Source organism: Helicoverpa zea, chromosome 15 (genome assembly GCF_022581195.2).
Source record: "Helicoverpa zea isolate HzStark_Cry1AcR chromosome 15, ilHelZeax1.1, whole genome shotgun sequence".
Classification (NCBI taxonomy): domain Eukaryota; kingdom Metazoa; phylum Arthropoda; class Insecta; order Lepidoptera; family Noctuidae; genus Helicoverpa; species Helicoverpa zea.
The window spans coordinates 9932805-9946489 of NC_061466.1; the positions used below are offsets into that span (position 1 = coordinate 9932805).

General features: G+C 33.5%; 1 protein-coding gene across 1 annotated transcript in view; it reads left to right on the forward strand.

The window, feature by feature from the left end:
* LOC124636868 (organic cation transporter protein-like) overlaps window positions 1-13162 on the forward strand; it is a 36800-nt gene extending 23638 nt beyond the window's left edge. The window contains exons 2-7 of the mRNA XM_047173070.1: window positions 2080-2274; window positions 4192-4408; window positions 5014-5269; window positions 5914-6534; window positions 9145-9323; window positions 9734-13162. Of these exons, the coding sequence (XP_047029026.1) occupies window positions 2111-2274; window positions 4192-4408; window positions 5014-5269; window positions 5914-6534; window positions 9145-9323; window positions 9734-9889 (1593 nt within the window). The 5' untranslated portion in view covers window positions 2080-2110 and the 3' untranslated portion in view covers window positions 9890-13162. The remainder of the gene's footprint in view (window positions 1-2079; window positions 2275-4191; window positions 4409-5013; window positions 5270-5913; window positions 6535-9144; window positions 9324-9733) is intronic.
* Window positions 13163-13685: the final 523 nt, after the last annotated feature.

A 13685-nucleotide genomic window follows, 5' to 3' on the forward strand; every position in this document is an offset into this window, starting at 1 on the left:
TTTACCAGCATTCTTTCTTATCCACCTATGTACCTACTCTAATACATTAACATGCAAAGTCATCATATCTCAGTCATCAGTCATCATATATACATCACAATTATTACGTACACTAGCTTGCAGCAAAATGACTCAAAAAGGCCTTATTTAAACAGAAAACAAGACATATCATCTCAAAACAACAATAAAAGCGCAAGCAAGCAATTAATTTAATACAAAACAAAATCTATTAATATCCTACCGTCGTAACACTAGTGGTATTTATCACAATAAGCGCCACAATCCATAGTTTAATGTAGAATGAGTGAATCATGCGCATGATCATTTGTATTCGAGTGACGAATGACGGTACAGCGTGGGATTTGAAATAGGAAGGGTCGGCCCACAGATGTAATGTGGTAACTTAATAATCCTTACTTTTTTAATATTGTTTTTGTTGTAGACGAACTCTTTATAGTAAATGGACTACCTACCAATATAATCCCAAAGTCTTACTTATATTTTTTTACAGCAGATTGAGTGAACATTGATAAATAGATTTTGATAAATTCTTGTGTGGAAATGGCCTACATGGCTTAGATCTTGAACAAAAAAAAATATTTCGTTCAAGGCGGCAGTTTCTGCTACAAGTACAAATACAAGTGCGGTGAACAATTAATTGTTACAATAATCTTTAACGTATAACCTGTTATCTATTAATATTAAAACATAAGAAAATACAGAAGAATTGCCCATAAATCCACCGAATGAAGTAAAAATAGACTAACTTAGTCATAAAGAAGAAACAAGACCAAAACCACGGGTAATAAAAATAAAGGTAGATAAAAAATAGACGATCGACAATACAGAACAGAGTAACTTCGCAAACAATGCCTCATTTGCATTGTCAGAGCGTGTGGGTTACTAAAAACTTGAATAATCATTTAATATGACCTAAATACTTCAGTAATGTGAGTTAATATTGTAATAACGTGGGACATCGCGATTAATCAATCAGTAACGAATGCTTCCAGAAAAATCGATAGGATATCTATCGAATATTGTGACAAGCCTATTGCCATCCTTTGGTTTATTTAGAAGGACGGTAAAAGGCGAGTAGTTACTTTAAATTTAGAAGTGCCTTTTTAGATAACCACTATCTAATAAAAGCCAAAAAGGAATGTTTCAGATTAACTGAGTTAATATTTACTATTTATTGTAAGGTAAAACTCTAGAAAAGTAAACATATCATCGATATCTTCTCTGGTGCTATTTTTTCATTTTTTACCATGTGATTCGAGTATTACATAACTGTTGTCATGGCAAAATCAAGTCAGACCAGATGTATGTATCACCTCTACACTTTTTTTCTTTTAAATCTAAAATTAATCTTTGCCTAAAATCTTAATCAACTACGTCTAATTTGTCATCGTGTTTGTCTTTCATTGGACTATTATAATGAGCGAATCCAATTTACATAACGCGCAAAACTAAATAAGTTTATTGAAAAAAAGTTAAAATAAATCAATTTGCTTGGCACTCATATTATTTGAATTAGTCGCAGAATTTATTCCTCTACTAAAGAATTAAAACAAAGCAATAAGTGCAAATATGAGGCGGGACAAATTTTTGTTTAATCTATTCAAGAAATTCCCATGAGATAAGAATGTGAAGGACATGAGACCACATAATTGAACCTATTAAAGCAAACGCAGTCTTAGATAAGTTACCTATCAGACGAAGGAAGGTAGGCATATCAAAAGCGGTCCAAACGCTAGCATCGATAGATTTTAATAACCTATCTGTCTGTAGATTTGCTTACTAGCGATAGGAATTTGAGACTCATACTCAAATGGAATAATAATATTGAAAAATATTGAAATCAACCGTTAGTCGGTCGTTGGAGTAGCTACTTAAAATACCAATGCAAAATATACCCAGGATTTTGCTCTAGCACAACGTAAAGAAAAACTAAACAAAAGTATCTTGGATTATTCAACAATAAATAATTAACAATCCATAACATAAACAAAATTAATATTCTATACCTAACCTAAGTTACAACCTAACCTAACGTAACCTTATTTTTTTTGTTTCCAGATAATCTTCTAGCAGTTAAAAGATTGCAATCATGGAGGAGGTCAAAAAGGAGATCAATTTGGACTCGATCCTCGAGAGCTTGGGTCCTTACGGCAGATATAACCTCTTGAACTTCGTGTTACTGCTGTTCCCTATTCTGCTGAGCAGCTTCTTCGAATGTGGCTTCATTTTTGAAGCCCAGGAATTGGCTTATAGGTGAGCCTAATTTGAAATTTTTTGTTATGCTTTCCTCTTGAGATATACTCGTATTGTAGGTTTATGTTGAATATCAATATTCCTTGATAGATTAGTAACTTAACTTTATGCGTCTCTATTGAAGAAGACTATGTTCTGCATTATGTGCTTAGCTTTTTCCTAACTATTTAGAGACTATTAAGGTAAATAGATGTTTAAATATCTTGTTCTACTTTATGTAAGTACCGAAGTTCCATGTGTGTCTGACTCTGGTTTTAAGAATCACATTGAGATGAGAGAATGTTTTTTTTAATGAATAAAAATTACATGCTTTATTAAAAGATTGAAAACAAACTAATAACCATGAAATAATATACAGTTTTAATAAAAAACCATATTCTCCAAATCACCTTCACAGACTTGTTGTGTAACACATTGCCTTCTGTGAAATACATTATTAGTATAATTTGGTTTCTCAGGACCTTTACGAATAACCTCATCTTGAGTCTCATTACCAGTCTATGTTTTGTAAATTATACTCGTAGACGTTTTACCATCATTACCATTACCACCTAAAAGCTTCTCCCAGCCATAATTTTCTTCATCAATTAAAGTATGTTTTCCGTGGATGGGTGACCATCTTGTCATGATGAGTTCTTCCGTGTTTCGGAAGGAAATATAAATTGGTGGGTCCCGGCTGTCATTTGAACACAACTGAGACTCAGATGCGTCCGACTGCAAGCCAAGCCCAACAAAGTTTGGGAAAGCCTGGGCAGATGATGCAATTTTTTTCATCGTTTAATTGCAAAATCGTTTATATTAATACCTCTTCAATCTTATCAGCAATTAAACATCTGTTATTTTTTAAAACTCCATTATACACTTGAACGTTAGACAAACAATATGAGTTTTGTGCAATCCTAATCGTTTGTCCTACATATTTTTGATCTGCTAGCACACTGCAGACTAAACAGTCGGCCGACAGTTGACCCGATGGTTGTCATTTTTTTTTTTTTTAAGAACATCTTGTTTCCAGGCAAAGTTGTCAGTCGGTCTGATACCGACTAAATACCTAATTTGTCATATCCGTACTAACATTCACCTTCACACTGATTTATGATCCTAAACTATCGGCCGGCTAAAAGTTTGCTGTTTGCTCTTAATGTCATATAAATCGGAATTTTTATATTTGTGTTTTAGTTTTAATGCCTATCGTTCAGAATTCTCAATGTTATTGTCTTCTACATTTATTTCTGTCTCTAAATTGATCAATTGCTTTACCGAAACTCTCTCATAATTGAAAGTTGATTGACCTAAACTATTTAAAAGTATTTAAAGAGCACAATTTGACGTTCAGTTTCAATTCGCTCCGGTTAATGCTCTCAACGTGATTTACCAAAATAATACTGAAAGAGTTCTTTTTCCTCAAAAGTTTTTGTTAATGTTCTCCTATTTTTAGGTGCAAAATAAATGTTAATTATTGTGCTGTTTTGTTGATTAGGATTTTCCTTGTTTGATGAAACAACGGGAAATGAAATGAGTAGAATGATTTATTAGCTAAGTTCTGCTTATATAATAACTTACACGAGTTAAGTTTTTGTGAAGGAATTTGCTGGAAACCCCCTTTGACAGATTTATCATAAGTTTTTTTATTGTCTTTAAACCACAATTACTTCAGGCTACTACAATTACTTTGACAAATCGTTCTTTCCGTCGATTAGGATGATTCTTGTTTGATGAATACAATTCGGTCGCTCCATGTAAAACCTGTATGTACTCTGCATGTTTGTGCGCGATCATCTCACGTTTAACTGTACCGATTTGATGCGGCTGTCAACATAGTACCTAGAGGTATTTGTGGGACTTAAGAGACAGTTTAAGGTGTGTTGAAGTCGGTTTTACTTTTTATAAAAAAAGTTTTTAATGCTTTTTCAACAGATGCGAAGTCGATGGCTGTGAGCTTCGCTTCAACGATACCTCCTGGATCGATTACGCAATACCAACTGACCATGTGCGGAATAAACCCGAGTCTTGCAGGATGTACATACCACTGAACTCCTCGGAATTCCAGTGCATGCCACACAACTTCGATCTGAACAGGACTATGGAATGTGACAGATATGTCTATGAGGATGAACATTCGCTTGTTAAAGAGGTGATCATTCTGATTCCTGATTTCTGATTCATTCTGATTCTGATTTGACATTCTGATTTGAAGTAGAAAAGTATTGTATGATATTATTGTATTGTATGGAGAACAAAAAGTATTAGATGCTAGAAAAAGTACAGCAGTTGATATTACAAGCAAAAGTACAAATATAAATAACTTAGAGCAACTGGTAGTTTTTAAGAATGAAAAGTATTTATATGTTTGTAAAATAAATCTTATCTATCACACTTTGTATGCTTATACCAGTTTCTCATGTAAACTGCTCAGTAAATTATTATGACTTTGGCCTAATTGGCTATCTCAAGTAAATGTAACTGCCAAATAATTTTCTATACCTTCGTTTGTTACTGCCTCAAAAATCTGTATTTTTGTGGGCAACCCCTAGTCCAAATCTACAAGTAATTTACCAAAAAATACTCATAGATTTGCTACAAACTAATTGGCTTTCCATAATAATAATTTAATTGTCCGCAGTAATCGAAGTACGGCAGATGGACGGCACTGCGATAAATATGTAACACTATATGCTCTAAACATGCTACTTTATTTGTAGACTGTAGAACTATTTTCTTAGTTTCTTTATCTTTCAGTTTAACCTTGGCTGTCAGGAATGGAAGAGGGCTTTGGTTGGGACCATTCACAACTGTGGAATGTTTGTCGCCATGTTGTTCACTGGCGCCATTTCTGACAGGTTCGGAAGGAAAATGGCGGTTGGTTTCGCAGCATCTACCAGCTTTATATTTGGTTTCTCAAGAGCGTTTGCGCCAAACTATTTGGTTTATGTTGCGTTGCATTTCTTGGAGGCAGCGTTTGGTGGTGGATTGTATCCATCAGCTTATGTATTTAGTGAGTAATACTTTTTTTAACTTAATATTATTTTGCTATAGTAAAACTGAGACCTACCAGGCAGGTACTAGTGTAGACAAGTTTATAACAGCGTTAGTCTAAATCAAATTCTGTTAGCCAAAGGACGCGAGCTACCTCCCAAGAGAATGGAAACTACAACTTCCTAAGTTAATTATCAATTTAGTTAAAGAGCAGTTCTAAAAACTTTCTGCCATACATCGTCGACTTTTACTAAGAATCCTAGATAAGCCTATGATAAATCCTTGAGTAATTACTATGATAGTTAACACAGATAATAAAACTAGTCATCAACTTATTTGTGATAATAAAATCGATAAGAGATTAATTATAATTGATTGTGTATTTAATACGCATGTTATCTGTATACTAGTAATTATATCTGAGACAGATATTATTACAATACTAACACATGACATACACCATCTCCGAGATAAAAATAAATTATTTTATGAGTCATAAATAAATCCAAGACCTTAAAACAATTTAGGTAAACGCTTCATTAATCCGCTTTTATTTCTACTAAGTCCTTATACCAGTCATTAAAGCATGATCTTCTATATCGTTTACCTTAAACAGCAATTCTCACGACTGTGTCCATATTGATACTAATTTATTCCTTACAGTAATCGAGCTGGTTGGCCTCAAGCAGCGAGTCATAGTATCCGCCATGTGCAACATGACCTTTGTCATAGGCGTCGTGCTCATCGCCTTGCTGGCCTGGGTCATTGACAGCTGGCGTACCTACATCCTCATCTTATACTGCCCAGCTTTAATCGTGGTCATCTACATCTGGTTCATGAATGAAAGCGGCCGCTGGCTCCTCAGCAAAGGCAAAAGAGACAAAGCCGTCTCCGTCCTCAAAAAAGCTGCTAAAATCAACAATTTGGATCCTAGGAAACTCGAGCTGGACTCTTTAGGGGATCCTTTACTGAAGGTTGAAAGTCAAACGACGGATAAGAAGTCTCAGTTATCTAAAGCGATTCGTTCAAGTATAATATGGAAGAGGCTGATGATATGCTCGTTTTTGTGGATGACTTGTTCACTGGTGTACTATGGGTTGTCGATAAACTCCGTGTCTTTGAGCAGTAATCGTTACGTGAGCTTCATGCTGGTGACGCTGGTGGAAATCCCGGCGTATATCGTGGTTGTGATAGTTCTGGACAAGTATGGAAGGAAACAGACTCTGGTCGCCACTTACCTCACTTGTTCACTTATGAGTCTACTGTTTGCTTTCTTGCCAAGAAGTGAGTATATTTTTATATGAATCTAGTATTAACTAATACTTAGTGTAGTAACTGTGTTTGACTCTCTTATAGAATAAATAACTGACACTTCTTGTCTCTCAAAACACTAAGTACATACATACATATCGGGTGTGTCGTTCATAATCACATTAAATGAAATGCGTTAATATACTCATTAAAATATGTCGATTAACACAAAGAAAAAAGAAAAATACGTAAAAATAAAAAAATGCATTTTTCAAACAAAGTAAATAGAATAAAAATGTGCGAAAATTAGAACACCATGTAAATGTCAGTCACTACAAACAACTGAAATCCTCCCTTGAAAACTGACAGCTGTCAATTGATCAAAACATTAGATACTCCTAACTTTATCTCTGCTTTACACATGATGTTGTAAATTATAAAACCGAAAAATGACTACTGTGGTTAAACCACTGCATGGATTAGGTTATTTTTTTTACAATTCGCCATAGAATATCATAAAGTATATGCGATAGGATTTAATGTGATTGTGAACGACACACCCTGTATATCAATGAGTAAGTAGCTTCTTCTATAGATAGAGAAATAGGTATATGGGAAAGTAGTACCACGCATAAAAGAACTGAATTCACATGAACTCAATTTGCATGACTGACGTAAAATGATAGTTGCCAATAACACTTGTCCAATTGCATGACTACTCATGCAATTGGACAAGATACCTACGTAATAGATATTATTTAAAACATAAAGTATTTTATATTCATTTAATCTTGTATCGTCTCTTGGTCACGCAGTCGTGATATAAAAATTACTACGAAGGTGGACATATTATTGCTAACCATTTTTCATTTAGCGATAATTTTTCTATGACCTTTTACTATCTAAGTGATAGAATCCATGGGCATTTTACCACATTCTTTTGAACTCACAAAAACGATAAAAAAAGCAATATACAGTGATACAAAATGCACATTGATCTTATGAAGCATAAAATGTTTAGGCAGTATGATTTTTGGCAAAAAACGTTCGTTAGAGGATCAATATCGGAATTTTGACACAAAAAAAGTTGAGAACCGCCTTTTTCTTTAGAATTTGAAATTCGAATCGCTTGCCACTTTCATTTATTCCTGTTTTTATTAATAAGGAAAACAATTAACTGTTTTAAATTTAGAACGACCGATTAATTCAATAATCGTATTACGAGCGACTATTTATAAATGATTGCTTCATCAGCAAGGCTATCTAAGCGCAATATAAACATGCCATTCAGAGTAAATAAAATAACATAAATAAAGGCCTAATAGTAAATACATACGTTTATAAACAAGTTTTGTTTACTACGGAAACAAAACGCGGATATGTAATGAATTTAGTTTACATGTGAATTTCATTAAGGCTGGCTACACATTTGCGGTTATGCGACTTTTATTTATGCGACTGCAGCACTATAGTTTAGGCTCACTCTATAAATTGTTAATTAATGGATGTTTGAATATGTAAACTAACTATAACTATATTTTCAGTTACTTTGCAAGGTTCGATTAGATTAATTAAAACTAAGGTTCGAAAAATCGTACATTATCTGTCTAGCCTTTTCCCAACTATGCTGGAATCGACTTTTAGTCTAACCAGATGCAGCTGAGTACCGTGCTTTTCAAGGAGCGACTGAAAAGTACCAAAGATTGTGCCAAATTATTTATTTGCCTAAAATATGGTGTTACAATAATTTTTTTAGACACATAGCACAAGACATTTCTTTGATTAACTTATACCTACAAATAGTTACAAACTAAAATAAACAAAGTAACAATCTAACACTACTACTAAACAACTTTTAACAAGTAACAGCGATTAATCGCTAATATGTAAGCGGTCTGCTGACGCGCTTATGTACGTCGACCTTGCTGTAATTGTGAAACGATCAACACGTGTATTGAACATCGTAAACGTACGATCACGATCTCATGTCCGAATTCTGTGTAAAAGTACTATGTAATTGACTGGGTGAGTGTCTTGGGTTCGGTTAGATCCTGATGTAATTCGTTTTTGTACCAGGCTGAAAATATTGGGCCCTCGATTCTTCGTCCGGTTATTAAATTCAAATCTTACTTCATGTTAGTGACTTTGTCGTAAGAGTAAAAGAAAGATAGAGATAGAGAAAGATAGTTGTGTTAAATGTGTAATAGGTTCTTTTATCGCCTATGAAACAGTTCTCATGTCTTCATTCCCGATCACGTCTCAATTGGTCCAGCCATTTCACTTAGACAACTGATAAACATCCTTTGTATACTTTTTCATGTAAACATACCTACGTAGAATCACACAGACTTAGTCAACCATCCACGTTCACACACTAAAATTTTTGACACGAGTCATAGTTTACCGGGAACTGAAAATCCCTACCGTGGCCATACCGTAGCAGAAACACCACCTACAAAGCACACTATCATCATCATCATCATCATCTCAGCCACAGGACGTCCACTGCTGAACATAGGCCTCCCCCTTAGATCTCCACAGATACCTGTTGGAGGCAACCTGCATCCAGCGTCTTCGGGCGACCTTTATAAGGTCGTCGTAAAGCACACTATGGCAAGTTTTAAACAAAATTTTCTTTTACAGATGACTACTGGTCCATTCCCCTATACCTGGTCGGCAAATGGAGCGTGACCCTCGCCTACAGCTCAGTGTACATCTACGTGTCTGAGGTGTTCCCTACGAACATGAGACAGACCCTCATCAGCATGTGTTCCATGGCTGGCAGGATTGGCTCTCTTATTGCTCCAATGACGCCTTTACTAGTAAGTTTTGGACCCATGGTCCTATAAAGGAGATACGATCCGTTTTGATTAAGGATGCTCAGTGTACATCTACTTGTCTGAGGTGTTCCCTTGACTTTAGAACTTGGTGACTTTAGGAGTTGTCAGAATTCCACTGGTGTGTGGCACTGTGACGAGACACATTTAAATGATTCATATGGTCTATTCTCTCTTCTTTAAAAATTGTGTGCGAACGTTTCTAAAATGTCCGAGAAATGGCGACCTTTATGCGCAAACACATATCAGTGGACTAGTACCTCCTCCACATTTACTAAGGTGGCGCTCATTTGTTCGCAAACATCTCATAACTATAACATTTTGAATTTGTCAAAAACTCTACCCAATTTAACGCTAGAATATTCCAGAAATAACCAAACCTCTCTCTTTTACAGTCTCTATACCACAAATCGATGCCAACAGTGATCTTTGCGGCGATGTGCTTAATATCCAGTACTCTCGTGCTGATGCTGCCAGAAACCAGAAACATGAGGTTACCAGACACGATTGAGGAGGCAGAAGCCCTCTCCAGAAAGAGAACCAAGAATTGAGGCTGTTAACTAAATTTTAACCTTAAGTAGGTGTATTTTAAGTCGAAATTCGTAAAGACATCACCCGGGACCTTTAGACCTTTTAATTAGGATTGGATGCAGCTATCGAAATAATTTTGAACAAACTTGTGAACTGGTTTGTAATTTTTTTTAATGTTGTGTTATTTGAAGGTGTATTTTTAATTTGCCTTTTTCATAGACACCTCTTTAAATTTTTTATTTCTTTTTGATATGAATTAAAAGTGACTTTGTATAAGAGCACTAACAAAAATGTCGTTTTCAATCAGTCATGTTCGAAAAGCATTAAATTGTAAGCCAAAATTATTGGTGGATATTAGTTTCAATAAAAGGCAAATAAAGAGTACACCAAAAATAAGTAGAAATGATCCATTGTGTCGTCATGTTATATTAATATTTTGTTATTTTTTTCTTAATGCACTTTTATGTTACTCATTTTCTTAACGTCCAATGATCTTATAAGAAAGTACTTACACTAATATTTAATCAATTAATCAGTAATTCCCTTTAAATATCATAATTATAATATCTAACCCTGTGTTTACCAGATCAGTATAGAATTTTTTGCAACCCCAGTACGCACGTAAGTTGTCAATATAATAAGTAAGAATACTGCAGCGCCCTCTAGTAAACAATTTTATAATTCGAATACAGGATTTGGAAGATCATCTAATAATGGCCGCTTTTTGCCTAAAAGGGTACAAAAAAATCAAATGCCGGTGGGTTTATTTGAAAATCTATGAAGTTTTATAGAACAAAAAGTTAAGGTTTTTGTTTTAGAACCTGAGTCCCAATAGAGGGACACTTCTTCGAGTCATTATAATTCACTATTCACTACGATTTTTTGATAGTTTTTTTACTTTCAGTTTTTAAAGTAGGTAAACAGTTTCTTCTAAAATCTATAAAATACAAAATTATCTTTACAATGAACACTTTTACTATAATTTACTATAATGTCGCAATAGCAATTTTATCGCCTTTTCGAAGCTAGAAAATAACAATGCAGTAAAATATCTCCTCATAATCATTTATTTTTCAAACTTTGTATTGTATCACTCGTCATTTTTAAAATATCAACAATTCGTTAAAAATGTTAAGGAATATAAACTTGTTTTTTTGTTTCTTCTGCTAAGTTGATTACTTAATGAACTCGAATACCCATGTATAATTCCACTTAATTATTACTTAAATGTATAGTACTACTTACTAAATAACCAATATTCACGTAACTTTGTGATTGCAAAGGTGAATGGATAAAATGAAAATGTAAAATATAATTAGTTATGTGAGTCCAAATATGGACAAAGTTGTGTTTGATTAAGTTTTGTATCAGCACAAAATATTTACTGTAAAATAACTTTACCTACTACTATATGTATACTTTAATACTTAATTCATTGAGTTTACCTTTTGTATACATAATTCTTTCACAATACTATCACTTCTGTTTTACTTTCCACCTTCAATAATTTTTTCAATAAAATTATTGTGCTGATTTACAACAATAAGAGTACCCACACTGCAAACTTTTAGTCGACCGATAGTTTTTTCGGACTCATAAATCAGTACGAAGATGAATGGTAGTATGCACATTACAAAGATCAGGTATTTATCCAGTATCAGACTGACTGAACTTTGATTGGAATCAAAATTTTGTTTTATAAAAAATAGCTCAACTGTCGGCCGACTGTTTAGTATGCAGTATGCTGGAGCGCATAAGGGTCAAAGCACAACGATATATTTAGCCACGATTTATTTGATTTATGAATAGTAAGAAGTTTACTCAACTGCGCCAAATCGCAATGCAAATTGTAAGTCTCCCGCTAAAATATCGTGCGTGTGATCCCCAGTATCCGATAACTTATTTAATGTTATTTACGTTGATATTTAACAGTATTTTTGTATTAAGTGTGTAATTTTTATAATTATTAGTTTTTAAGAATAGTGTGGGACCAATATATGAACCATCGTCCATAAACTACGTCGGAGATTGACTAAGGGTAGGTTTTATGAACTATCTGTAAAAAATGCATTTTACAGCATTTTCCACAAACGTCATCACAGAATTACGAATGTATTCTTAATGTTAATTAATCTTAGAAGTTATGTAAACATATATTTTATGCTTTAATTTTAACGCACGCCGCATTCAAATTGGTATTAAAAATTTACAAAACATTACCTAATCACAAAATGACGTAATCGTTACAAATATCCGATCCGATAAAGATTTAAATTAAAAACAAAGTTTTCGTACACATGTGCGCTTTAACATGCATAACACGCGTTACAAATGCGCTGTTTGAATGAATGATGTCTACAATGATAAATTCATTTCTAATGACTAAATCATCACGTAATTATCATGCCACCTTGATTGCTTCATTACTTTAACCATCACTTTTATTGTGATTTCAATGTTGTAAATCAAAGCGAACAATCACAATGACACTTTAACATTTTTCATCCACAATTTACACGATAATAGACTAGTACTAAGAATATTTCTATAAAAAAGCTAAATGTATTTATAATCACTTTTCGGATTGGATCTTTATCATTGTATAATTACTTTGTTGTGATATAATTACACACGACAGCTTGTAAATTATATATAATTGTCAAATGTGATACATTGGCATTGTTATATAACGATAATTGTGATTAACTGGGTTTAACCGCAATATCTGTGGCTTAGAATGATATATTGTGAACACAATGAATGGTCTATTCCATCAAGTTAATTACTGTTCAATTTTATATTAACTTATGTCAAAAATAATAACAACAATGAACAAGTTGACATGCGATTTGACAAGTTATTAATCAAGTAATACTGGGAAGAACGTATTTGCTTTTTAAGCCCTATGTGCATAGAGTGCATTAAAGAAATAAATAATAAACATGTATTTTCTTAAGCAATGCTATATTTATTTTCTTTTGGTTTTTTTAAAGAAAAAAATACAAAAAATGCAGACGTAGTTTATGGACTTACCTTCGTAGTGATAAACCCGAATTACTACTGCACCCAGCATTTTTAGTTTATTAATATTTAAAATACATTTTTGGTATTTTATAAAATTAGGTTATTACTATATTTGATTAATTAATACTATAATTAATTAGTAGAGCGTCAGTGATGTCAGTTATTGTGCTTTTACTATACCTATTATTACCTATTTATTACTCGATTTGTATTTGGTACAAATACATTTGTTGAATACACAATTTGTATAATAAACTTTTTGTAAAATACTTCGATTTGTTTTAATTTGAAAACCGTTAACCCTCAAATGCTGTCATGTTAAATATGCATCACTTTTTCGTTAGGATTCGGATGAAAAAGTCACGTTACGAAATTAGAATCTACAGCCCGTCATCGAAGCGGTTGAGAATTAAATCTTTTCACAGGTATGAAGACCCTTCATTTCATGTCAAAAAGTATACTATTCTGTGTACCCTTAAAAGCAAAGTAAACATATACAGTAATAACTTCCCACTCAAAACAGTACATAATGAGAAAACCGAAGTACATACCAAGTTGCCCCAACCATAATAGATATCAACCTATGTTTAAGCAAAATTACCATAGTAATAGTTTGAGCGTACCTGCCTCATTAAACTTCCCGCAACGCTTGAACTTACTTTAAATATTTAACCGAGCTTAAGTAATTACTTAAGTATGCAAGGGTTGATGACGTTGATATTCTTGATGATTAATAGGAGCTTGTTCCCATCTGCTCCACAAATTCCTTCCCAATGGATGCAAAGCGAAAAA